A 22,288-nucleotide genomic window follows, 5' to 3' on the forward strand; every position below is an offset into this window, starting at 1 on the left:
AACCACTCGGGTATTCTGCCTGCTCAGACATGGAGCTCAGGACCAAGAGGACATCACACAATCAAGGTACTGTGTGCCGACTCTTTTACCGTGCATATATGCCCTTACATAAGACAAGTCCTATTGTGGTCCATCCATTCTTAGCCACCCCATCCTGGTACCCGCAGGTGTCTTGGGTTTGGCTGACAGGTAATAGAATGGGCAGGAAGCACCAGGCAGGTTGGGGATGTGTGGGCAGATGTGAAGTCCAACAGAAGAGGGCTGTCTGCACTTTATCAGCAGGAGGCTTAGTTTGCCACCTGCTTCCTGGCAGGCTTCCCAGATAGTTTTGTCTTCTGCGCTGGATATTTATATACTTTCTTTAGGATACACAGGTTAAATCCCAGTCCCATTCAAGCTCATGGCTTTGCACTGTCTAACCTGGCCAGGTGTTTTCTGCACCGGTTACAAAATAATTACATTGAAAACAACAGATCCTGCAGAAAACAAATAAATGGAGATAAAATAATAATGCTACTAAACCCCCAACAAACAGATCCAGATTCTAACTGAGTCAATTTCGGCACGTACTTCCCATTCACATCAGAGGGGAGAGCTGGTGTGTATGACAGGAATTACAGAAGCCATTGTGTGTTAGAAAGGCACGCTTTGTGGCACATTTTATACTATTTTGGTTGGATTTAGCGTGGCATTTACCTGTGCCAAAGCAAACTTTGAGTTTTGTGTCTCCATTTGGTGTTACAAAAGCGTGGCACAGCAGTTGTAATGGTCAATGTATATTTGTTTAATTCAAACTGTCATTTCAGTTACTGAGTAAAGAGAATATGTTGCATTATCTCACAGCAGGAGCTGCAATCCTGAGGCATTCTGTGTTTGGTGCTTGGCTGGGATGCTCAATCATGAGGCTTTTGACCGCAGTTTTGCACGGTGAGAACTCTCTTGTTTAGACAAGGAAGCATTCTGAAACGACAAGAAATTAACCTATGTGGCAGCAGCGAACCCAAATGTTACCATAACCAAACGTGCTTTAATCCCAAAAGGACTTCGCTCGCAGGTCAGCCCCAAAGGGGGCCGGAACCTTTGCGAGCCAGCTCCGGTTTCCAGGGGGCCCTCTCGGCCGCTGTACGCGCGCCTCCAGCTCCTGCGCGGTGATTGGTCTGCGGCTCGGAGGGGCAGCCGCTATTGGAGGAGCGGTGCAGTCCGTTGGGTTCCGGCGCCCCCCGGCGGGGCAGAGCCGGACGGAGAGTGCGGTCGCTCCAGCGCTCCGCTCTGCCCGGGGCTCCCCCGGCTTTGGCCGCCGCTTCGGTGCCGCTGGGCCCCGCGGTTCCGGGCGGTGCGGGGCCGCCGAGGCCTGCTGGCAACACCGGAGCAGCTCGTGGCCACGGCGGTGCGGTGAGCCCTCGGCGTCGCCGCGCTGCATCCCCGGCCATGGCGCCCGCCAAGGCCGGCGGCAAGGGTGCCTTGGTGCTGCAGTGCGAATGGGAGCTCTGCTCGTACGTGGCCTCGCAGATGGAGGAGTTCTGCGAGCATGTGGCCCAGCACCTGCAGCAGCACCTTACCAAGGAGCGCCGGGACGAGATGGACCCTCTCGGTAAGGCGCTGGCAGCCTCGACCGCTGCTCTCCCACTTGTATGATCTATTGCATTGTGTGAGGATCCCCCTGTCCCCGAGGAGAGCAGCGCTGCTGCTGCTGGACTGCATGAAAAAAGCTGTGGTGTTCTCTGTGTGCTGCAACCTGAGCTTTACTTGGAAAGTTTCCACCAGGCTGTTAGAGCATGAATATTTCCTGTTTTCTCAGGGTGCAAATGTCATATCTCATTAATATCTGCCTGTTGCAGAGGAATACACGTGTTTGTGGCAGGAATGCGGTTTCTGTTCCCTGGAGAGCTCAGCTGACCTCACTCGCCACGTCTATTTCCACTGCTACCACACCAAGCTGAAGCAGTGGGGGCTGCGGGCCCTGCAGAGCCAGTCAGATGTGAGCCATTGCCAGCTGGATTTCCAGAGCCGCAATATCATCCCTGAGATCCAGGAAAACTTCCTGTGCCTCTGGGAGTACTGCGAGGTGAGAACAGAGAACCCAGTTTCGCTTTCGTATATTTCATCTTTGGTGCAGCCAAGGGAAGGAGAGCTGCTTTTGTCCTGCAGCTCGCCTGCGTGCCTGCCTGTATTTGTACCTGTGTGAAAGAACCTGTTGTGCTCAGGCTGATCTCTTTACCCTCTTTTGTTTGTCCCTGCTCCCCAACAGAGATCATTTGATAATCCCGAGTGGTTCTATCGGCACGTGGAGGATCACAGCTTCTGTTCAGAGTACAAGGCAAGAGGGAAGGAGAACCATGTGGTCCTCTGTGGCTGGAAAGGTTAGTGAGTGCATGCAAGGCCTCTCTAGAGAGCTTTGCACAGGGCTGAGTTGCAGATGTTGTCCAGGAACATTAGGGATCACATTAATGATCTCGCTTAGTGATCTCATCCTGCTGTGACTCTTCTCTGGGGGCTTTTTGGAGTTGATTTTTGCTAACCAAAACAGAAGCAAGAAGCCTGCCATTCAGTCAGGTTGCAGATTGTGGCCCATGTGTGAAGGATCTTAATCCATTAATGGCATTCTGTTGCTTCTGTTCAGACTGTGACTGCACCTTCAAGGGGCGCTGCAAACTGCGGGAGCACTTGCGCAGCCACACGCAGGAGAAGGTGGTGGCCTGTCCTACCTGTGGGGGGATGTTTGCCAACAACACCAAGTTCTTTGACCACATCCGCCGTCAGACTGCACTGGACCGTAAGCTCCTGTGGGTGGGTTGTAAGCAGTCCTCTGGCTGGGTTATTTGGCTTCCTAGAGGTGCCTGTTCTCTGTAAGCAAAGGGCATGAGTGTGCTTGAAAGCAGCCTGGCTTTTCTGATGGCTGGGACCTCAGACACTGCTGCAGGCAAAGCTGTTCATCCTGTAAGGACCCAGGCAAAGTCAAAGGCAGCAGATGGGCTCTTGCAGCAGCACTGGGATTTGTTTGTTGAGTTCCCTCAAGCTGTGCTGATGTGTGTGTGTGATGGGTTGCTCCCTAGTTCTTGCACTGGCAGCACAAGGAAGCTGTGCAAAGGGGAAGCAGATTGGTCTTTGCAAGTGATTTTGTTTGTAGTCAGTGTTTGCTGTCTCTGCCTGGAGAGGGTTCCCAGTTGCCTCTTTTTCTCACTTGCAGTTCTTTGTGCTGTTCTCTCTGCTCTGATCTCTTTTCTCACCACCCTGTCCTTTTTCTCTCTGCCCCTGATGCTGCAGAGCAGAGGTTTCAGTGTTCTCACTGCTCCAAGAGGTTTGCCACAGAGAGACTGCTCCGTGACCATATGAGGAACCATGGTGAGTAAAGACCCCTTCTCCCAGCTGAGGCCAGGAAGAGTGTGTGCTCTTCCCTGTTTTGCAGTAATGTTTTCCACCCACTCTTTCACACAGTGAACCATTACAAGTGCCCAATGTGTGACATGACCTGCCCACTGCCCTCCTCCCTGCGCAATCACATTCGTTTTCGGCACAGTGAGGAGCGGCCATTCAAGTGTGACTATTGTGACTACAGGTGAGGACCAGGGTTCTCCATCTTGCCGCCCAGAGGCACCTGTGTGTGTGTGCTTCACAGTGTTCAACTTTGTTCCCTTATCATTTCCTTTTAGCTGCAAGAATCTCATTGACTTGAGGAAACATCTGGAAACTCACAGCAAAGAGCCAGCCTATCACTGCGAGTTTGAGGCTTGTAGCTTCACTGCACGCTCCCCCTGCTCCATCAAACTGCACTGCCGGAAAGTCCATGAGGTACAAAGAAAGCAGAGGGCTATTCTGCTGTGTAGTGCCTCCCAGCGAGGGTGAGAACTGCTAGTGCAACATGCTGTACAGAAGCATGAATTAAAAAACTAGTCATGCGAAGTACCCCAGGCTGAGCAGGGCTGTAGGAATGTGAGGTCAGGTTGCACTTCTCTCTTATTATTGCAATAGTACATCCTATCAGCCTCCTTGGAGAACATGATTCATCCTTCCAGGCCCACTGATCAGGCTCATGGGGTATTCACATCCCTTTCTCTGCCCTTCAGGGTGACTTCGAGCCGCGGTACAAGTGCCATGTCTGTGACAAGTGCTTCACACGTGGAAACAACCTCACTGTCCACCTCAGGAAGAAACATCAGTTCAAATGGCCCTCGGGACATCCTCGCTTCAGGTACTGCCCAGCCTTAGCTTCTCATTACCTCCTTTCTAGTACAAGAAATAGCTGAAACCACATCCTGTGTCTTGCTGAAGTAGAGGCCTGGCAGTGCTTGGGCTCTGATATTTACCTGTAATGTGTTCAAGACCCATGTACTTTAGGGTTTTTATCATACTTGCACAATATTATATATGAAGTACTGGCCGTTGCAACCAGTGTGCAACTTCACAGTGCCCCTTCCCTTCCTTGGCTGCAGCTTCAGGCTGCTACCTGTCTTGTGGGAAAGGGCTGTAGTGTGACTGGCTCCATCACCCCTACCTATCTCTGCTCAGGTACAAGGAACATGAGGATGGCTACATGAGGCTGCAGCTGGTGCGTTACGAGAGTGTGGAGCTAACAGAGCAGCTACTGAAGGACAGAGAGAAGCGGGGTGAGGCACTGGATGGCTCAACTGAGTGTGTGGTGCTGTCTGAGGGTGAGGGCAACCTGCAGGGCATCATTCTGGAGGCCTCAGGAGAGGCTCAACCAGTTGAACACTGTGTTCCTGAGCTGCAGGTGACCCAGCTACCCTCAACCTCTCACTGTGCTGACAGCCCTGAGCCAGCACGGCCCAGTGTCTTCGCAGGAGCAGCACTGTCATCGGGGAAAGAACCAGGCGCCCCAGCCAACCCCATCATCCATGTGGTGAACAGGACCAACGAGCATGGGGAGGCTGAGACTGTGTATTATGTCATGGCCAGCACCTCCTCAGAGGAGCAAGTGGCAGCAGCCAATGGGGTGGCTATGGAGCTGGAGGAGAATGTCATGGACCGTCTGCAGAAGACAGCTGAGGAGCTGGGCATCCAGATCGTGTGAGGCGCTACCTGCCTCTCTGCATGAGGAAAACTTGGGCCTCCATGGGATGTGCTGGTGGGGCAGGTTGAGAAGTGCTTGAGGGATAGGGCTGAGCTTTTCTTCATCTGCCTGCAGCTGGTGAATTTCCTCCTCTGCTGGCCCAACCTCAGTGACTGCTGGTTCTGGTCAGCACAGGGAGAGGGGAAGGACAGGTCTCTCAGTTGTGGTCAAGTGACCTGAGCTGGAAAGAGCTGTCCGTCTCCTCCTTGTGGGGGATTAGGGACTAGCAAGAATCTCCCACCCTTCCAGGAGGTTTGGCTTTTGCCTGTCACAGTGCTTCCCCTCTTGGTCACTCTTTGGTGATGTGGTCCCTGCTGCTGTGCAGCTAAGTTGTTAGCGCTTGCTGAGCTTGGTCCTCAGCTAGGATCTCCCCAGGCAGGATGGTGTGCTGAGCAGACACCAGCTGGAGCCTCTTCCCTGGGGAGATGAGTGGCGCATAGCAGAGCTGTTCTTCACGATCCATACTTTGTTCTCCAGGGGTGGCATGTTCTCTGTTTGCCTTCATCGGTACTTCCCTGCACATCACCTCTCCTAGGTCGTTCAGCTGGTGCTGTCAGTGGTGTTTACACCACTGGTCCCGTTATGCTGTACTGATTCGTGGGAGGAGAAGGCTGGAGGTACTGTCCCTTGCAGGCTGATGCAGCACTGGGGAATTGGAAGCTTTTTTACTGCATTTGTCCTTCTCTGGGTTTCTTCCCCACATTGGGGTTTGGGGCTCCTGGTTGGGCAAAGTGTTCTCTGGCAAGACAAATAAAAGTCAAGACTGCTAAGCCAGTCAGTGTTTGGTGTCTGTTTCGGCCCCATCCCTGCCAGCCGTGGCACGTTGTGGTGAGAGGATGAGACAGTTGCCTAGAGTCTGCAGTGCAGGAGATCGGCACTGAAGAGCAGCCAGGATCTCTTCACATGTCCTCTGTTCTGCTGCTTGGTGCAGCTGCCTTGGCGAGTGTGTTGTTCCACGTCCCAGAGGTGGCACTGGAAGGCCAGGTTTCACTCTGGCACTCTTGTTGCCTACATGGGTTTGATTTTTGCTGTCTCCTTCAGGGTGTAAATGTCATCTGTCTGCAATGTCTGGGCTTGTGAGCAGAGCCAGCTTGCCCTTCGTCAAGTGAATTGGATGAGGATAGTATGACGCTGGTGTCCCTGGAGTGATACCCTCATCACCCTGTGTGTGGAGTTGATGTGCTGAGATGAAGGCAGGGAAGCACTCTGCTGATATGGGCTGAATGCTGACTTTCCCCTCTCTTCTCAAGCAGTTCAGCAAAAGCTGATGGAATTCCAGGTTAATGGAGGAGATCACTTTATACTAAACCCTTGGCCATCTGCTCACTTTCCAATTACAAACACTGGGTGTGATTTGTGGCTGTGCCCTTGGGATGGGGTGATGAGAGCAGCCCCATAGGCTTGTGTTCTGAGTGAGGGGCAGCATGCTCTGCAGTTGCTGGTAAGGAGCAGGGATGATAGTGGGCAGAGCTGCCTGCTGCAAGCTGTGTGGAAGGTTTCCTGGGGCTGAATCCATATGAACACAGCTAGGGCCGTCGGCTGGGCACCTTGTGCTGAGGGTGAGACAGGGTAGGAGGCAGCTGTCTGTCCCAGCAGCCCTGACAGCACACAGTGCAGGAGGATGTTGCTAACTCTGGTTAGAGCATCCCTGTGCTGCTGAAGTGATGTGGCTGGGTCTTGCCTAACTTTTCCGGCCTCTGCCCAGCTCCTGCTCCCCGGTACCTGGCAGAGCTGGATTAAGGATACCTTGAGAGAATGGCCTTCTGCCAGGTTTCATTTGCAGTACTTCCAGCTTGGCCCTCTTTCCAGCATGCGGGCCTCAGGGCTCTGTTGCCAAAGCTACAGCTGCAGCTGCATTATCTTGGACTACAGCACTCCTGCACAATGTGAGTGCTTGGTGGTGGGAGTGAAGACAAGGATGTGGTGACTGGGAGGAGTTGTCCCTTTAAACACTGGATCCAGGGAGGGTAATCTGCCAGAGATTATCTGGTGGGGAGAGGATTGGCATTAAAGGGAATGTCTCCTCCCCTTTCCCCTTGTCCTACAGCATGGAAACCAAGTTCACTTTCTCCTGGGGAAGTAGAGAGAGGCCTTTGATTTGAGGGATAAGGGGAGGAGGGCAGAGTGTGCGCTATGGGACTGGGCCTCCTCTTCCTCGCCGTGCTGGCCACGCTGGTCTCCTGTGAGGACCCAGAAGGTAACAGGGTGTTTGGGGAAGAGGGCTTTACAGGCTGCCCAGCACTGCTGGCACCTGGCTGGACTGGTCTTTTGGAGCAGCGAGCAAGACCTTTGTCATGCCCCTGTGGTGAGCACAGGGGAAGTGGGAGCTGGTCTGCACAAGAGCTGGGTGCTGCTAGAGGATGCCCTCCTCACCACAGCAGGGTGTGAGCTGGGATGAGCCTTTGCTGGGCTAGTACCACCTCCCTGCAGATCTCTGAGGACTGGGGAGCTGGCAGAAAGGGTGGTCCCTAGCCTCAACCCTGCTCTTCCTTGCTCCCTATGGCACCAGGACACCTGGACACTTACTGGTCTGGCACAGCACCCATCTGTTTGGGAGGCTGCAAGGGAAAGCACAAGGAGCTGAAGAGGAGCCAGTGTGGGAATGGCAGCTGCTGCTGGCTGGGATACAAGTCCTTCTGCAGAGGTACAGCCAGAGCACGGATAGCGGGGGGGATTGGGGATGGCTGCAGAGCTTGGCACAGCCAGCTTAGGGAGGGCAGGTTGTGTGCCATGCACGTGTGGAGTCTCTCCAGCAGTCCTGGGGCACCTGCAGATCCTGCACAACACCCACAGCCTTATGTGGGTGCATGCTCTTGGGCTGCACAGGGTGCTAGCCCTGCACTGCCCTCAGCAACCTCCCTGTCCCCAGTGAACTGTGGGCGACCCGAAGCAGATTTCCACTCGGTGGTGTACGGCAATGACTGGTGGGTCGGCTCCGTGGTGCGGTACAGCTGCAGACCTGGGTTCCTGCTGCTGGGGGACCCAGCCAGTGCCTGCCAGTCCGATGGCCGCTGGACCCCCAAGCCCACCTGCCTCCGTGAGTACTGCTGGGTGAGGGCTGCAGGCAGGTCTCCAGTCTCTTTTCTCCCAGCTGTAGGGCTGGTGGGCAGCCTGTCATGGGCTCTGGCTCTGCTCTTGCAGGGATCTGCCTGCGAGGTCGGATTGAGATCAGTGAGAGGGACATCACTGGGAGATGCTCTTCATCTTGCAGCACCCAGGCCCACCTGGGAGCCTTCCTCAAACGTGGCTGCATCAAGATCTCGGGCTGTGTCACCAAGCACTCGGGCTGGGCCCGCTGGTTCCTGCGCTGTGATGTCTGCGAGTGTGACTGCTATGTCCCGTGTGGTGAGTCCTGACAGCTGCTGCTCACCTTTGGTAAGGGCCTCCCTCATTGTTTTGTGGGAGAGGGTGACAGTGAGAGCTGGGGGGTGCCAAACAGCTCAAAATCTGCTGCCTTTGCTCTCCTTACAGCTTCCTCTGGATAGAGTTGGGCCACCCAGGGCTGGCCCCATGCCGAGGGAGGCTTCAACCCCGGATATCTGCTTACCTTCATCATTGCTGTTCTTCTTTCCTAAGCTCCATGCATTTCAAGGCTGTCATCTAAGAGGAGAGGAGATGTTTTGGACTCGCTCTCTTGTAGGGCTGCCTTCCTGCCTGGCCCCATCCCATGACTCTCCATTGGCAGGGGATGTTCTATGAGCAGCAGGCACTGAGGAGCTGCATGCGTTTCCTGCAGCTGGGCTTGGGAATGGTGCTGTCTTGACCCCCATTTGCCTGGCTGTTTCCTAGAGAAGGTTCATGTCCCCTTTAGGAGGGAGAGAACACGTGCCTGCTCACTATCTCCATGCCATGGGCAGAGCTCTCAGGCCACAGCAGCCTGACCAGTGCTGCACCACCCATTACTGAAGAATCAAGTGTTAGAGTGGGACAAACTGCCCCCCAGCCTCCCTGGGAGTGCTAGGACCAGAACAGCTAATTGTGTGAGCTCTCAGATACAAAGCCTTTCCCATGGCCATGTGGTCCACACACTGGCTTCAGGGCATGCTTCTTTGAAGTGTCTACACTCTTGCCCTGAGAGCCCCTTTCCCCAGGGACTTTTAGCAGTTTGGGGACACATGGAAGCTGATGTCCTGCAAGTAAAATGGGTAAGGAGGTATAAGAGGGGGTCCTGAGCACAGCAGGACCCTCTTTGGTCCCATAGCTGGAGGAAAAGACCTGGTGCATGGGTCCCCAATGTCTCCTTCCAAGCACCTGAGAATGGAGCTGGGCTGTGGGCCCTCATTGCCTACCATGGGGCCTGTTAGCCTGTGCCCTGCTGCTATTAATGTGGCCTTTGGCAGGAGCAGCCATCACGGGCACTGTGGTAACCCTGTGCTCTGCCACCTCTCTTCTCAGGAGTGGGTTTCTGAACAGGCTTCCTTCCCTAAACTCTTTGTTCTCCCCTTCAATGATCATTCCCGCCTCACTGGGGCTGTGCTCAGTGGCTTGCATTCATGCTGACACTGGTATCCGGCTCCAGCCTTGTGCTCCCTGGGAACTGCCCTGGCTCTCTCTGAAGCAGCAATGGAAAAGTCAGGTACTTTATTCCCCCAGGGAAGGAAAAGGTGGTCTGGAACACGTGTGATGGGATTGTCAGGGGAGCTGGAGGACCAGCACCACCACCATGGGTAATTAAAAGTATGTTTACAGGAAATTACACAGGTTTTCCCATCATGCAAAGAGATTCTCCTGCCTCCTCTGTCACTGAAGCCCTGGACAGAGCCCGGACAGGCTGCCACTGATACTGTTCTGAACATGTGAGCAACCATGGGAACACCACTGTGATTAAGGTCACTGTAGGAAGGTCCTACGGGCACTGGACTCCCATCCCTGCTGGCCTTCCCCTTTGAAACAACTTCACAAAAGGATGCTGCAGCAGCTGCTGGCTGCTGCGTGGCCACCAGCTTGGTCTCAGTAGCTCCCAAACCAGGCTTGAGCAGTTGAGAAGGAAGGGGCTTTGACATCGAGGGGTTCACCTCCAGCCCCTGCTTGTGCCCACCTGCAGGGACACAGGACTGTTATGGTACTGTGCAGAGAGGGACCTGCTAACGGTGAGTGCCCTGGGGGTGGAAGTCAGGGTGCTGAATACAGACCAAACTGGATAGGTCCAGCGTGCCTTTTGCTCTGTGAGGAGACTACTTAAGACCTCTGTATGGAGCTTGGCTCCATTACTACCTCCTTGTGCCCTCCCTAATCCCAGCCTGTGGGCTGTCCTGCCCCACTGGCTGAATCTTCTCTGCGAGGAGCCAAATCACTGCCCTAAACTCTGTCCCAGTCCAAGGCTGGCTGTGGGAGGGGGGAAGCTTTCCTTGGCTCAACAGATGGTTTTTAATTAATACTCTTGTTAGTGCAGCTCATTTCCATATGTCTCTCGTGTTTAAGTGCTGTGGTGGGGGAGAGGTGTGAGTAACAGCGAGCGTGGAGCCAGGCGTGGTGCTGCCGAGGGCGGGGATGGCAGGTCCTGCTTGAAGAGATGCAGAAGTGAGTGTGTGATGTGGGTAAAGCCCTGAGTAGGTGCATTCCTCTATCAAGGCCCTATTTGGCCAGCTATATCACTACCAGCCCTGGCTCTTGATGCCTGGTATGAGCTTCCCAGGCAGCACTCTGTGCTGCAGCCCCGGTTTCACCCAGCTTGTGCCCCTCTTGGGGTGGATCTACAGCGACTAAGCGGTGTCAGAAGTGTCCCGGGCAGGACTGGACTTAGGGGGTGTTTATTTCACGGAGTTTTGGGCTGAGGTGGCAATGGAGGGAGCTGCGGTGAGCTCTGTCCCGTATGTGAACAGGAGCAGGCAGTGAGGAGGGTTGCTGGGAGCATGCGGAGACAGGGCTAGTGAACCCCAGGCTTGTGCGCTAGGGATGCTCAGGGCCTGGTAGCTTGCAGGGAGAGGAAATTAGGACCGGTCCCTTTAAGAGGATTTTCTCTGCCTGGCAGTGCTGCCTGCCTGGGCAGCCCATCCTGCCACCCTGAGAGGCAGCGGCAGCCACAAAGCTGGAGGAGAGGGGCATCGCCGAGCAGCCGCGCTCGGGTGCGCTGATAGCGACTGCTGGGCGGTGGTCGGAGGGATCCTTTCCTTCCCTCCATCCCTTCCTGCCCGCCCGGCCGCCGCCCAGCCCAGCCCAGCCCTGCGGAGGGATGGGGAGGGGACCCCGGCTGGAGACCCGCGGGGACAGCGCCCAGCCCGGCTGCCGGCGCTGAGCACCGGCGGAGCCGCCGCCGAGCCGCTCCCAGCCCCCGCCGCGGGCATCGCCCCTTTGTCTGCGGAGAAGTGAGAGGCGGAGGGCGCTGCGGCGGAGGGAAGCACGGCCGGACCCCGCCGAGAGGAGCCCCGCGCCCGCAGCCTGCAGGTGAGCCTGCGGGGACACCCCTCCGCTGCCCGGGGAGCAAGGCAGAGCATCCTGTGCCGGGGATGGGCTAAGCCGCGGAGAGCGGCTTGCGGGATTTAGAGCTCCTTGTGCGCCCGGCCGAAGGAGTCAAGGTGAGCCCGAGGGCGCTTTGTGCCTGCGGTGTCGTTCTCCCGCTCCGAACCCCCCGCTGCCGCTGGCCCGCACCCTGGGGGCTGCGTGACACGGCGGTGCCAAGCGGGTGCTGAGCGCTGGGGTCCTCGCTCCTACCTCTTCTTCCCCGGGGCTGGGGCGGGCTTCCTTGCAGTCCTGAAAGGGATCTATCTGCAGCGGGGAAAGGGTTGGGAAGATCTCGGCGCGGCTCCTTCCTGGGAATTGTGTGTGTGCATTGCAGCTACAGCGGGGAGCTGCCTGCAGCCTGCTCTCAACACAATGTAGGTTAGCGAAGCGATAGGACCCCAGCCTTGGAGGCGACATGGGCGCCGGGCCCAGCCTCCTCAGGCTCCTTTTCCCAGGGCTGTGGGCATCCCCAGCCTCCCCCCAGTCTTTGGTGCTGCAGTGGGATCTGGGGTTAGAGGGTTCCACACTCTACTTGGCTTAACATCCCCCCCCAGCACCGCGGAATCTGCAAGCCAAGCGGAGATGCGAGGAGCTTGGCCGTGCTGCAGCCGGCTGTGGGGAGGACTGCAGGCAGATAACACTGCCCAGCAAGAGAACGTTTGGGCAGGTGTGCATATTAGCATCATGCAATGGCTCCAATTAAGTACTGGCCTGGTCTCTGAGGCTGTGTTGGTAAGGGCCAGGAAGGTGAAATGAGCCAAGGGAAGCAGAGAAGGACTCGCAGTAGTAGGGTCCCTTCCCTGTTCTATTAAGGCTGACCAAGGAAGCCCATGGGGATCCTGGACACCAGCTGAGTGTCTAATCAAGGCAGGTTTGCCCTGCCTCAGGAACCTGGGTGAGGCATGCTGTGCTTTGTCTGAGAAGCTGGCTGGAAAAGCCTGCTTGCTTGGGACTCCATGCCCATGTCCCCTGAGTCCTGGATGGGCCAGTCACGGGCAGCTCCTGGGGAGCCCTTAGGGCCATCGAGGCACCTCTGGGCATCTCCTGTTGAGGGCAGAACATCAGTTATCCCACCTCCTATCCTGTGCCCACCGTGGTGGAGAGGAATGGGGCAGCTAGCCAGCAGCAGTAGGGCTGAACAGCCTGCTAGCTCTGCTGCCAGAGCTGGACCAGCCACAGGAGGTGCATGAATTATTGACTGATCACCTCGCTGTAAGCCCCTAGGCACAAGTTCAGCTCTCTGGCCAAGTCCATCCTTCTATCTAGCTGTGGGAGCCACACTAGAGCTGGGCAATGTATCACAGGGCAGAGGGGGCCAGCAGGAAAGGATGTGGAAGGACTTGTAGGCTGGTTTAGGGACTCACAGTGAGTCAGTCCCTGTGCATCTCCAACAGCAGGATGGCAGAGAAGGGTATGGATCCCGCGTGTGTCTCCATTGCCCTGGAGGACACGGTGTGCCACGCCAGCCCTGCCGATGCCCCGCTCCTCACCACCCACTTGAAGAAGGTTGAGAACCACATCACAGAGGCCCAGAGGTTTTCTCACCTCCCGAAGCGCTCAGCTGTCAACATCGAATTCATTGACCTGTCCTACTCTGTGCGGGAAGGCTCCTGGTGGAGGAAGAGAGGTAGGAGCTGCCGGCTGGGGAAGGGCAGCGGAGGGGACCTGCAGGGTTATCGCACCCCTGGCTGGGTGTCCAGCACTGGGGTCTGTCTGAGTGCTAGACATGGCACTGTGGCTGGCTGTCCTTGCTGGGCACCCATGGGTGGAGGGCAGGCTCGTGTCCTGCAGCAGTTGCTGTGCACCTCTGCTGTGCAATGCCCAGGGAAAGCAGATTGCATCTGAAAGAAGTCTCTCGCCAGGGAATCCTCTGCTCAGGGCTGCATGGGGGAGATGGGGCTAATTTCCAGGCTCAGGGGCAGGCAGGATGGATGGGTTTCCCCAGTGCTCTTGTTTGGGGTATGATGGCTGTGTGTGATGTGCCAATAGCAGGAGACCCCAAAGGGTGCCACAGCTTAGAGCTTGGCAAGGAGAATCTGTGTGGTTTGCAGGGGATTTCCTCCCTGCGCAGCCGACACCGTGGTCCTCTTTCCTGTGTACAGCTCTGGCCGAGAGCTCAGGGAGGGGAGAGGGGAGGCAGATGGCGGCTGGTGGGTGGTAGTCTGCTTTAATTAGCTTTCTCAGTTAATGGGATGCCAATCAGGCAGCCCCATGAGATGGAGGGGGAGCTGATCTGCAGAAGCCGAAGGCAGGCAGGGATGAGCCGGGGTCTGGCATGAGCAGACCGAGGGCACAGGGCTGCTTAGCAAGGTGCTCTGCCACCCAGGAGCCCTGGATCGAGGCTTCATCCCGTCCTGTTTCCTAGGCTCTGCAGCGGGGGAAACTGAGGCACTGAAAGACAGTGGGGGCATTCTGAATATCCTCAGGATGAGATTTGCCCATTTGGGATGCTGAGGCAACATCCCAAGGGGAGCCATGGCATAACTTGAGTTCCCTAGGGCAGAGTGTGCTGTAGCACCCTGGAGTCCTCGGACCCGCTGCTTGCCAGTGAGCCAGTGCCCTGCAGGGACGGAGGGGGAAAGGCTCAGGCAGCTGGACCAGAGAGGAGCATCCCAATGGGTGCTGGGATCTGGGGATGGCAATGGGAGGGTCTCTCCCCCGAGGCCAGGTGGAGGAGCTGGCGGGGGGAGCTCCCGGTGCCTTTGTCCACAGCCCCCAGGATCCATCCAGGCTCCCGCTGTGCCGAAGCGGGAGGTTACTGGCAGTCAATGAACGCAAGTAACCGCTGCGCAAGCTGCAGTGGCGCCGACGTGAGCAGCATGCGCGGTGCCGGAGCTGTGTGCGTGGTGCCGGGATGCGATGGGGGGGCTGCCGGCCGTGCTTGCTCTGCTGTGGTCATGTACAGCCCCCTGCCCTCCTCTCATCACCCTTGCTGCCCCTCTGACTCCGAGGGGTGCAAAGGAGGAACCAGGAGTTTGTGGCGCTGGACCCCCTGTCCTGGGGATGGACAAGCCAGAAGGGCTACCCCCGCTAGTGTGGTGCTAGGACTATGACCTGTACCTGTATGGGCTTGGCCAAGCTGGTGGGCTGGGGATGGATGTGTTGCTCTCACCTGACACCAGCTGCCACCACGGGATGCAGGAGGGGTGTATTTTCAACAAGGAGATGCTCAGAGCTGGTCCATGGTTCAGCATGGTCCTAGCGCCCTTCAATACTATTGCTCTCCTGCCAGGGCTGTGTTTTAGGGACAGCTCCTGAGAGCCTGAGGCTGTGCCTGTTCTCTGCTCCCAACACATCATGTTCCTTCTGCCAGAAAATGCTAATCGGCTGCATTTAAAGCAGAGATAATTCCAGGTCTGATTAGCAGTGGCTGCTGCTGGGAGCCTCAGCATGAATGCCAATGAAGGCAACAGCCAGGCATCCAGCAGGCTTGGGGACTCTGCCTGCCCCATGCTACCCTGCTTCTCATTGCCCATCTTTGCTACCCCTATGGACAAGGATCTGAAAACATGCCCAGGATCAATGTCACACCCTGGTAATCTTCCTCGGCATCTACGTGCCCTGACCCAGGGAGTTCCCTCGCCTTTGCTGGGATCCAGGGCATGTGCCCCTTTGGTGCTGGAAATCAGTGGGGTTAGCCAAGGACCAGGGTCAGGGATCATGCTGAACATGACAGCTGCTGTGGCTGTAGCCCTGGGGATGGCGATGGACACAGTTTGGAAAGCCAGACCCATGCTGCTCTCTCCCTGCAGGGTACAAGACACTGCTCAAATGCCTGTCAGGGAAGTTCTGCCAGCGGGAGCTCATCGGGATCATGGGCCCCTCGGGTGCTGGGAAGTCCACGCTCATGAACATCCTGGCTGGGTACAGGTGAGGCTGGGGAAAGCCCATGGGTCTGGGAGTGCAGGGCCGGGGGCCCTGTGCTGCACTCCCCCGACTCCTCTTTCCTGCAGGGAGACGGGGATGAAGGGCCAGATCCTGGTGAATGGCCGGCCCCGGGACCTGCGCACCTTCCGCAAGATGTCCTGCTACATCATGCAGGATGACATGCTCCTGCCACACCTCACTGTTCTGGAGGCTATGATGGTGAGCGACGCTGCAGCCAGGCAGCCTGCTGGGCTCTGTGGGCATCCTGTGTCCTCAGGCACTGAGCCCACGCTGACATCAGGCATTTCCAAGGGCTCTGGGACATGTGGGCAAAATCCTGCTGTTGTTGCTCCCTTCATCCTGAGCCACTGCTCCCAGCCCTTGGGCCATGGTGCAGTCGGTTCCGTTCCCTACATGTGACAGTCGTGTTCCCCTGCCCATCCTCTCCCTGCAGGTCTCTGCTAACCTGAAGCTGAGTGAGAAGCAGGAGGTGAAGAAGGAGCTGGTAAGTGCAGAGGAAGGTATGTCCAGGACCCTTCATCTCTCCCCAGGATGGAGAGGAGGGACCCTGAGGGGACCAGGGGATGCTGAGTGGCTCCCAACAATGGAGTTTGAAGGGAGGTGTCAGGGATGGGGTGAGGGCCCATGGGAGCCCATGGTCAATGAGGCTGTCTCACAGGTGAATGAGATCCTGACGGCTCTGGGGCTGCTGGAGTGCTCCTACACCCGCACCAGCTCGCTGTCGGGGGGGCAGCGCAAGCGCCTGGCCATCGCCCTGGAGCTGGTGAACAACCCTCCCGTCATGTTCTTCGATGAGCCCACGAGGTGAGGGGCTGCCCAGCACTGCCTGCCCAAGCTGGGCTTCTCCTGCTGGGGGGCGCCGGGGGGTCACACTTGAGCACAGAAGGGCTGCAAGACCTGAGGGTGGGATGTGACTGTGCCCACCTGAGCCCCAAGAGGGCTCAGGGATGGCAGAGCTATGGCTGCAAAGGGATGCTCTATCAATCTGAAAAGATGCCCACAAGCAAGGGCATCTTTAGGATGTACTCCTCCTTCTCTCAAATCTCCTCTTCTCTCTCTCTGCTGTCTCTTTCTCCTCCACCCCATCCTGTGTGGCCACAGCGGTCTGGACAGTGCCTCCTGCTTCCAGGTGGTTTCCCTGATGCGGTCCCTGGCTCAGGGTGGGCGCACCATCATCTGCACCATCCACCAGCCCAGCGCCAAGCTCTTTGAGATGTTCGACAAGGTTTGGGGCTGGGCTTGGACACAGGATTCGTCAGGGATGCAGGGTCCCTCTGGCTCCAGACCCAGCAGAGAGGCCATGGGAGGGATGGGCTGCAGGCCTTTGACCTGGGACTTGTGTGGCACACAGCCTTGCTGGCCGAGGTCTGGCAAGGTTGCCCTGTGTCGCCTAGGGCAGGGAGGTGGGTAGGAACAGGTGACAGTGCCCCTGTTTGCTCTGCACTTCCCATATCCTGGCTTTTTCTTCCAGCTCTACATCCTGAGCCAGGGCCAGTGCATCTTTAAAGGCATCGTGACCAACCTCATCCCCTACCTGAAGGGTCTTGGCCTTCACTGCCCCACATACCACAACCCTGCTGACTTCAGTGAGTGCTCCTACAACAGCTGGGGCCGTGGTGGGGAGAAGAGGGTGGCAAGTTCCAAATCCAGTGCCGAAGCCCCATGGAGCAGGGCTGCCTGCACCCTTCCCTTTATGCACTGGCTTGGCAGTGCTGCTCTGTGATGCAGCATCCCTGGATGCCCCAACCCCTGCCCCATGGGGATAGCAATGGCAAGGCTGGCTCAGCACCTCTCATGGATCCTGTCTGCCTCCACAGTTATTGAGGTGGCCTCAGGAGAATATGGGGACCTCAACCCTGTCCTGTTCCGAGCTGTCCAGAATGGCATGTGCACCATGGCTGAGAAGAAGAGCAGCCCTGACAGATCAGATCCGTCATGCCCAGCGCACTGTGTGGCGGTGAGTGGGGATGAGAGGACCCTCCTCCGGTGACAGGGAGCAGCAGGTAACAGGGTGCCCACCCTGGGACACTCAGTCTCCTCTGCCCCCAATGCAGAGATGTTCAATCAGCTTCCATTTGGCTTGAGCAACAGCAATGTGCTTGCTGCTGTACCTGTTCTCTCACAGGGAGCACATGTGAGCTTGACCCATGTCTCTGACTTGCCTGTTGTCTTGCAGGACGTGGACCACATCGAGAGCCACACGTTTGCCACCAGCACTTCAACTCAGTTCTGCATCCTCTTCAAGAGAACCTTTATCTGCATCCTAAGGGACACGGTGAGGACAGGGGAGGCTGGGCCAGAGCTGAGGGGATGGGGCCTCTCAGTTGCTGTGGACAGGCAGAAACAGGAGTTGAATGGGGGCTGGAGTGGGGCTCACCCTCGAGGAACAGGCAGGCTGTCCCCTGATCTGCTGAGATGCTCATGGGATGCAGCACTGAGCCCCTGTTCCTTCTGTGCCTGCAGGTGCTGACCCACCTGCGGTTCATGTCCCACATCTGCATCGGGGTGCTCATTGGGCTGCTCTACCTGCACATCGGCAACGATGCGGGCAAAGTCTTCAACAACACCGGCTTCCTCTTCTTCTCCATGCTCTTCCTCATGTTCGCCGCACTGATGCCCACCATCCTCACCTGTAAGGAATTCCTTCCCCCGACACCTATTCCCTGCTCCCAGCCCAGTGTCAGAGGGGGTGCTCCAGCAGTGTGTCTGCAGGGTGGTGTGTGATGGAGCCAGATGAACTGGGGAAAAGGGGGGAAATAAGAGACAAGAGGGACTGCTATTTGGGTATATTGCAGTTGTGCTCTTTAATGCTTGGCTATAAGGTACTTGCTGGCTTGAAGCAGAATGCTGGAGTTTTTAATGCTTTGGGTTTTTCTTCTGAGAAAATGTCTGTAGAGCTGCATTTTCAGCTGCTTCACCCCTCTTCCACTTCCTCAAAAGGTTTGCCTAAAAAGCCCCCATCTAAGCTGACTTTTCTGTGCAGAAAGTTCCCATATTGGTCACTGACTTTGTTCCCTGGTGAAGATTTGCTTGCACACTAACGGTGCAGGCAGGAGGCTGCCTGGTGCTCTGTGCTGGGACAGCATCACATCTGCCTGCACCAGGGCAAGTGGGAGCAGGGGCTGGAGCAGTTCAGGCCAGGACATTGTTGACTGCTAACTCTTTCTATGCAGTTCCCCAGGAGATGACTGTATTCCTGAGAGAGCACTTGAACTACTGGTACAGCCTGAAAGCCTATTACCTGGCAAAGACCATGGCAGATGTGCCCTTCCAGGTGAGCTTTCAGCTGGGCTGAAAGTGTGGCCCTAGTGCTGATGTGCTTGCCTTGGCACAGCCAATTGCCTGGCTACACAGTTCCCTGGGCTGGCCTTTGAGGGGTCTCTGCATCCCTCCATCCCCTAGGAAGGGTCTGTGGATTGAAGATGTCCATGGGTCCAGCACAGTGCTCTCTTTGCTTGCCCCTCTCCAGATCATCTGCCCCATTGCATACTGCAGCATTGTGTACTGGATGACAGGCCAGCCACCTGAAGCCACACGCTTCCTCCTCTTCTCTGCCCTGGCCACCGCCACAGCCCTGGTGGCCCAGTCCCTTGGGCTTCTCATCGGAGCTGCTTCTACTTCTCTGCAGGTCAGATGGGGCCCTGGCTTTACCTATTACGTGGAGATGGGAGGGAAGTTGCACGGGTCCCATGACAAGGAGGGATGGAGAGAAGTGTTGCCCATAGGCGTGAGTGCCTGTGGACAGGGACAGGACACTTAATGGTCTCTGCTCCCCAGGTGGCTACCTTTGTGGGACCTGTCACTGCCATCCCTGTCCTGCTCTTCTCCGGCTTCTTTGTCAGCTTCAAGACCATCCCCACCTACCTGCAGTGGAGCTCCTATGTCTCCTATGTCAGGTGGGACTCCATGCTCTGGGCTCCCTTAGGCTGGGGAGAGAATGGGGCTGCCTGGGACATGCAGTGATGCTCGTGGTGTGCTCTGCCTTAGGTACGGCTTTGAGGGCGTCATTCTCACCATCTATGCCATGGAGCGTGAGGACCTGGAATGCCTCGAGGACTTCTGTCCTTTCCAAAAACCCATCAAGATCCTGCAGGAGCTGGATGTGGAAGAGGCCAAGCTCTACCTGGACTTCCTCATCCTGGGCATCTTCTTTGTCATCCTGCGGCTCCTGGCTTACCTGGTCCTCAGGTACAAAGTCAAATCAGAGAGATAAAGGGGCCATGGGGCCCCAGTGCCGTTCCCAGGCCTGGCCTGCTCTAAGAGACATTCTGCAGATGGACACAGCACTCCTGGCAGGTCACGGACCACAGCGGAGGCATTGGTAGGTGCCAGCCAGGCCTGGCTCAGTCGAGAAGGGTTTTGAGACATCTCGGAACTGTTTTAACCTTTCCATGCACTCTTCATTGCAAACGTTTTGTACAGCCCTGGCACATGCCACTCTGTCCCCCAGGACTGCCCAACCCCACAGAGCTTGGGTCCCCTCTTGTCACCTCTGCCCGGCACTGCCCTTCTCCACCCAACACACTGGGACTCTGGGAATGGTCCCATGGAGGCAGCTGTCTGCTGAGCAAGGTCAAGAGGAGAGTGATGTCCTGGGGCTGAAGGCAGGAGGAGACACCCACAGCATGGATCCACAGTGCAGCCCACAGCCCTGTTGCTTGCCCTAGGCAGCAGCACGTGTGTCAATGCTAAGAAGAGCCCAAAGATGCAATAGGCCAAATTGCACAAGGCTTGAGTGCTTCCTGTCACCATAGTCACAGAAATTACTGCATCCTCTTTTTTTTTTCTGCATAAATCCTCCCTGGTTTTTATTTGTTATGTTTGAGGTTTTTTTTTTCCTTTTTTTCTTCTTTTTTTTTTTTTTTTTCTTTTTTCTTTTTTTATAAACCAACTGCTTCCCATCCTACATGGAAGGGAAAGGGATCCAGCAGGCAAAGGAAGGACCTGGGGCTCTGCTCAGACTTCTGCTCGGATGCTATCCTCGGAGATAGGATCTTCAAACCTGGGGATATGGCAGGATCTGGGAAAACAACAGTATTCTCATACCTTTGGGTGTCTCATGTTCATTCCCTATTGTCTTCGGGGTCTCAGCCAAAAGGATAGAATCAAAGAACGTGGAGAGAAGTGACTGGTCCCTCCAAACGCTTGCATGAAGCAGGGAAGATTTAGGTTCCCATATCCTGCTAGTGCAAGGTGGCTGAAAAGCAGGGCTGGGCTCAGCCATGCCGTCACCGGAGCCTCTACTGATGAAGGACAAGAGCTGGCCCTGAACCCTTCCCTTGCACCATCTCATTCCTCACCCGTATTCCCACGGCACAATTGTGGCTGTCTCAGCAGACCAAGGAGGATGAGCAACGCCGGCTGTGCAAGGAGGGGATGCCATCCATCCCCAGGGACACCCAGCCTCATCACAGTGCAAAGCTCCCACGGTAACACTGTGCAGGAGAGGGTCCCAGAGTGCCAGAACTGGAAAGCAGGTGAGATCTCCCAGCAGTATTCTGCACTGGGCAGCCCTAACACTGAGAAGGGCTTTGCACTTTGTGACTGTATCAAGAAAAGGTACCTTTTGGCAAGTGGCTCCTCCAAAGTCACCTGCTTCTCCACACTCCTTGAGGATGGAAGGTATTTTGGCACCTCGCTGGCTCACCAAAGGAACAGAACTGAGACCAGAGCTGGTGGGGCATCAGCACATGCTGCTGTGCCAGGAACGCAGCACACTGCTTAGCTGCATAGCACCGGCCTGTCCCTGTGGGTGTTCTGGAACTAGTGTCGCTGGCACTGGTGTCACAAGGCTGCACTGGTCACTCATGCACATGGGATCGCACTGCAAGCATGGATGTCGGGAAAGCAGCTCTGCCCCATCCTGGCATGCTGGGCCCTGATTCCAGTGTAGTCTCTGAGGTGATGCTGCTGGCACTCTCGGAGCAGCAGGGAATTGCAGGGCAAAGGCCAGATTTCAGCAAAATCACTGAGTCTGTCCTTTGCTTTAACTGTCTCATGTTGGGACTGCTCCACACAGCAGGGTCTGGCTGGCCTGCAGGTGGATGGCAGACACACGGCAGATGATGCTGGGCACTCAGCAAGGCCGTGTTTCCCCTGCCTGGACAGTATTACTGTGAGGAGCTTGCATCGACGGGGCTCTCCTGCACAGAGGGTTCAGAAGCAGGATATGCCCTGATGCCCTTTTCATGCTGAGCATTGGGGTTTCCCTCGGGGGCTTTTGTCTGACTTTCTGCTGTCCCTCACAGAATTCCCCTCCACTCTTGGATCTTCCTTCACCGCCAGCTCTGTGCCACGCCCTGCAATGGAGTTGTGCCAGCTTGGGAGCTGCACTCTCCTTGGCATGATGCTGCCAGCTGCAGCCACAGGGTCGAGTGGGGAATGGTCCCCGTGTGTGCTCTGTCACGAGGTGGATGGATGGGCAGGGAGCCAGGGGGTGCTGTGGGCTGTCACCCTTCTCCATCTCACTGTCCTTGGGGCTGATGGGACTGATGCCTCACTTCTGTCCTGCTCTCGGGCTGTGGCTGGTTCAGCCTTGCCCTGTGTAGAGTGTGCACTGCTGGGCTGAGGGTTTCCCTGGTGGATACCAAGGTGGTAGGAGGTGCCAGTGATGTCGTCTTGCACAGCTTCCTGCACACTGGAGGCATTGCCATTCCCAGCACTGAGTCCTGCTGGGACAGCCCTGTGCCAGCACAGCCAGCGCCACTACCACTCCCACAAGGACCACGATGAGATGGATTAGCAATGGCCCATGTGTGGAACAGAGGGGGATACCAGAAGGCACCTGTGATTGCCACTGCCCGTGTCCCTCAAGGCATGGGAATGCTGCAGCAGAAGCCTCTGCTGGCCAGCCTGCGCTGCTTGCAGAGAAGCCCTATGGGACAGGCTGCC

At 56.5% G+C, this 22,288-nt stretch overlaps 3 protein-coding genes across 4 annotated transcripts; all 3 read left to right on the plus strand.

Annotated features, from left to right (window-relative positions):
* Positions 1-1,352: 1,352 nt before the first annotated feature.
* On the plus strand, positions 1,353-5,819 carry HINFP (histone H4 transcription factor). Its single transcript, XM_061478012.1, has 9 exons — positions 1,353-1,591; positions 1,839-2,065; positions 2,249-2,360; positions 2,621-2,773; positions 3,265-3,342; positions 3,436-3,556; positions 3,651-3,789; positions 4,065-4,189; positions 4,507-5,819. Exons 1-9 carry the CDS (start codon positions 1,429-1,431, stop codon positions 5,027-5,029), a joined length of 1,641 nt encoding a protein of 546 aa, XP_061333996.1. The 5' UTR covers positions 1,353-1,428; the 3' UTR covers positions 5,030-5,819.
* Positions 5,820-6,024: 205 nt separating this feature from the next.
* Positions 6,025-8,626, plus strand: LOC133282027 (CUB and sushi domain-containing protein 2-like). Its single transcript, XM_061478013.1, has 5 exons — positions 6,025-7,265; positions 7,578-7,712; positions 7,938-8,105; positions 8,210-8,443; positions 8,540-8,626. Exons 1-4 carry the CDS (start codon positions 7,202-7,204, stop codon positions 8,422-8,424), a joined length of 582 nt encoding a protein of 193 aa, XP_061333997.1. The 5' UTR covers positions 6,025-7,201; the 3' UTR covers positions 8,425-8,443; positions 8,540-8,626.
* A 2,266-nt stretch (positions 8,627-10,892) lies between these two features.
* ABCG4 (ATP binding cassette subfamily G member 4) lies at positions 10,893-20,211 on the plus strand. Of its 2 annotated transcripts, none has more exons than XM_061478055.1 (15): positions 10,893-11,452; positions 12,907-13,136; positions 15,262-15,379; positions 15,463-15,595; positions 15,831-15,881; positions 16,056-16,201; positions 16,499-16,622; positions 16,869-16,983; positions 17,215-17,354; positions 17,574-17,672; positions 17,861-18,029; positions 18,571-18,671; positions 18,867-19,025; positions 19,175-19,293; positions 19,385-20,211. In XM_061478055.1, the coding sequence occupies exons 2-15, from the start codon at positions 12,908-12,910 to the stop codon at positions 19,608-19,610; spliced, it is 1,929 nt and encodes a 642-aa protein (XP_061334039.1). In that variant the 5' UTR covers positions 10,893-11,452; position 12,907; the 3' UTR covers positions 19,611-20,211. The 2 variants fall into 2 exon arrangements, with proteins under 2 accessions (XP_061334039.1, XP_061334038.1); XM_061478054.1 differs by having other exon boundaries at positions 10,894-11,452; positions 12,904-13,136.
* The last annotated feature ends 2,077 nt before the right edge of the window (positions 20,212-22,288 follow it).

Source organism: Pezoporus flaviventris, unplaced genomic scaffold (genome assembly GCF_033815535.1).
Source record: "Pezoporus flaviventris isolate CSIRO_AGI_PZ_B2104156 unplaced genomic scaffold, CSIRO_AGI_Pfla_v1 ptg000113l, whole genome shotgun sequence".
Taxonomy (NCBI): Eukaryota; Metazoa; Chordata; class Aves; order Psittaciformes; family Psittacidae; genus Pezoporus; species Pezoporus flaviventris.